The sequence below is a fragment of the Lotus japonicus genome, chromosome 3 (assembly GCF_012489685.1).
Source record: "Lotus japonicus ecotype B-129 chromosome 3, LjGifu_v1.2".
Lineage (NCBI taxonomy): Eukaryota > Viridiplantae > Streptophyta > Magnoliopsida > Fabales > Fabaceae > Lotus > Lotus japonicus.
Genome location: NC_080043.1, coordinates 82,140,067 through 82,143,259, shown reverse-complemented (window position 1 = coordinate 82,143,259; position 3,193 = coordinate 82,140,067). Strand labels below are relative to the sequence as shown.

At 37.3% G+C, this 3,193-nt stretch overlaps 1 protein-coding gene across 1 annotated transcript; it reads right to left on the bottom strand.

Moving 5' to 3' along the window:
• On the bottom strand, nt 1-1,905 carry LOC130744847 (uncharacterized). Its single transcript, XM_057597009.1, has one exon. The coding sequence runs from the start codon at nt 1,903-1,905 to the stop codon at nt 1-3; it is 1,905 nt and encodes a 634-aa protein (XP_057452992.1).
• Nucleotides 1,906-3,193: the final 1,288 nt, after the last annotated feature.

Genomic DNA, 3,193 nt, shown 5'->3' with positions numbered 1-3,193 from the left:
CTACATCAGAACATGAAAGTCATGAGATTTTAAGCCAATTAACTTGAGATCTTTCATTGAAACAAGTCTCTTGATATTTGATGAGTAACCTTGCGGTACTTTGATACCTTGTAAACACTCACAAAAACTTGTCTTCTCTTTCTTAGACAAAGTGTGACATGCTGGAGGCAAATATGTCTTGTTACCTATCTGTTGTGGAGTTAACTGTTGTCGTATACCCATTTCAGCCAAATCTAAACGAGCACTTAACCCATCTTTTGTCTTGCCATTAATGTGAAGAAGTGTGCCAATTAGACTTTCACAAACATTTTTCTCTACATGCATCAAATCAATACAATGTCTTACATCAAGACTTGACCAATATGGAAGATCAAAGAACACCGACCTCTTTTTCCATACATTTTTTTCAGCAGGCTTCTTTTGTTTCTTTCCAAAGATAACCTTCACATGTTGTTGTCGTTGATAAACTTCCTCTCCAGTCAAGGGTTTTGGCGCAACACCATACTCTGATTTTCCGTTGAAAGCTTTCTTCAATTTACGATATGGATGATGACGGTCTAAAAATTTCCGATGCCCAAGATAAACGGTCTTCCTTCCATGATTAAGCTGATGGTAACTTGTATCTTTCTCACATATAGGACACGCTTTATGCCCTTTAACGCTGTAACCAAACAAATTACCGTATGCCGGAAAGTCATTGATGGTGCAAAACAACATGGCACGCATATTGAAATGCTCACCAGAATACGCATCAAGAACATCAACTCCTTGCTCCCACAACAATCTTAAATCATCAATCAATGGACTTAGATAAACATCTATGTCGTTTCCTGGTTGTTTTGGGCCCGGAATCATCATAGATAACATCATATATTTACGCTTCATGCACAGCAAAGGAGATAGGTTGTAAATTATCAAGAGAACAGGCCATGAATTATGGTTACAACTTAGACTACCATACGGATTCATTCCATCGGTAGCAAGTCCAAGTCTAAGGTTTCTCGACTCTTTTCCAAAACTTTGAAACTTCAAATCAATTTTCTTCCATTGCAAAGAATCAGCTACATGGCGAATTTTTCCATCTTCATTTCTCTCTTCTGCATGCCATCTAAGGTTCTTTGCGTCATTTGCATTAGAGAACAATCTCTTGAACCTTGAAATTATTGGTAGGTACCATAACACTTTTGCAGGAGGACCCTTTGTGCTCACATCATCACTGGAATCACCATCTTTCTTTTTGTAGCGTGACGCCTTGCACTTCGGACAATGATCATAGTTTTCAAACTCTTTTCTGTATAAGATGCAATCATTAGGGCATGCATGTATTTTTTCATACTCCATGCCCATCGGACACAATACTTTCTTGGCTTCATAATGACGATTCGGCATTGTGTTACCTTCTGGAAGCATTTCTTTCAACAATCCAAGCAAATCAGTGAAACTTTTATCACTCCATCCATTTTTCGCCTTCAAATTAAACAATCTTAACACAGCTGACAACCGTGTAAAGTTTGTGCATCCCGGGTACAAAGGTTCTTCCTTGTCTTTACATAAAGTATCATACACATGCACTCTCTTAAATGATTCTTCTCCAATATCATGTATCATGTCTTCCAGCCGATCATCCATATCTACACATACTTTCTCTCTTTGTGATACACTTGGCATTACTACTTCACCATGCCATATCCATTGTGTATAATTTTGACAAATCCCTCTCCAAGCTAGATGGTCCCTTATTTCATCCTTAGTAAGTTTTGGGTCCCGGTTCCCACAAGAAACACAAGGACATGGAAAGAGTCCCTTATTGTTCGGAAGATTCTTTTCAGCAAATTCTAGAAATTCAACCACTCCATTATCAAACTCATCACTTAATCGATTAGCTCTCATCCAACTACGATCCATAACTACGTTCTGCAAATTATCACATACTAAATTAAAGAATTGTGACCCTAGAACCAAACTCATCAACATTTTTCAAATGATAAGCTAAAGACAACCTAAAAATTAATTGTAAAAAATCGAACATGAACAAGCATTCAAATTAAATAAGCCAAAAACGAATCACGAATTCAGATAAAACAAACTTACAGCAAGATGGAAGAGTTCTGCAGTGGCTGGAAGAGTTCGTCGGAGCTGGAGTGGCTGGAAGAGTTCGCCGAAATCAAAAACTAGAAATCCTATCTAAAATATGAAAACAGTGTGCAATCAAAATTCCTGTAATCCCTGTCTCTGCTGGATCTGTGATCATCACGATGCCTGCAAATAACACAAATCGCGTGTAACTGAAACATCACTGCCCAACTTCTACTATCACAACGAAAAACAATTTGAAATTGGTGCTTTCAACTTCCAAAATTCTCAGAACAAAAATCAGCAGCCACTAAAACAGCACATGACATACCTTCTCCTGGGGCTGCGGCTCCTTGACCCCTGCTTTGCTCTTTCCTCTGATTCAATAATTCTTCCTTTGTGACTGCAATTGCAAGAAACTAGAGTGATTGAAGCATAACAGAATGCAAGTACCCAATAACTCTTTCCTTTGTGACTGCAAATGCAACATAACAGAATGCAAGTACCCAATAACTCTGACCAACAAAAAATCCTTATTAGATTGAAGGCTAAGGCCAATTAAACATCATCACGAGAAAAAGAAGAGGCCAAGTTATGGGTAAAAACCAAGGACTCTCTGCTGCCAATTTAACATAGAGCAACATCCAAACCCAAGCTAGTTAAAATAAGAGCTTAAACAAAACCGAGAGGAATAAAAATGAAGTTCTTTAACATCTTAATTTGTTATTAGTTGAAAGTTTTATACATCTTCAGTTCCACAGTTTAGTCTTTCATGCCATGAGGTGCAACCATGTCCTATAATTGGAAAAGCTGCACTTTTCAGGTTTGATTAAACCACTTTTTATTTCATGATAATCTCATTTTCTCATTTTTATGGAGAGGTGTTATTTTTGTAAGGAGTTTGTCTTATTTGCTGGGAGGGTAGAAATATGAGCCTCATCAAGGTTAACTAATAGAGGCCAATTAAAACTGTAACAAACTAAATGCAACCAGCAATTACAGAACAAAATCAAATACTGAAATCTATTACCTCAGAGAAATTTTATCAGGAAATGCTGACTTCACCACCAGAACTTTAACGTTCTCATCAACTGAAAGTATATCGCTGACAGAAGTAATT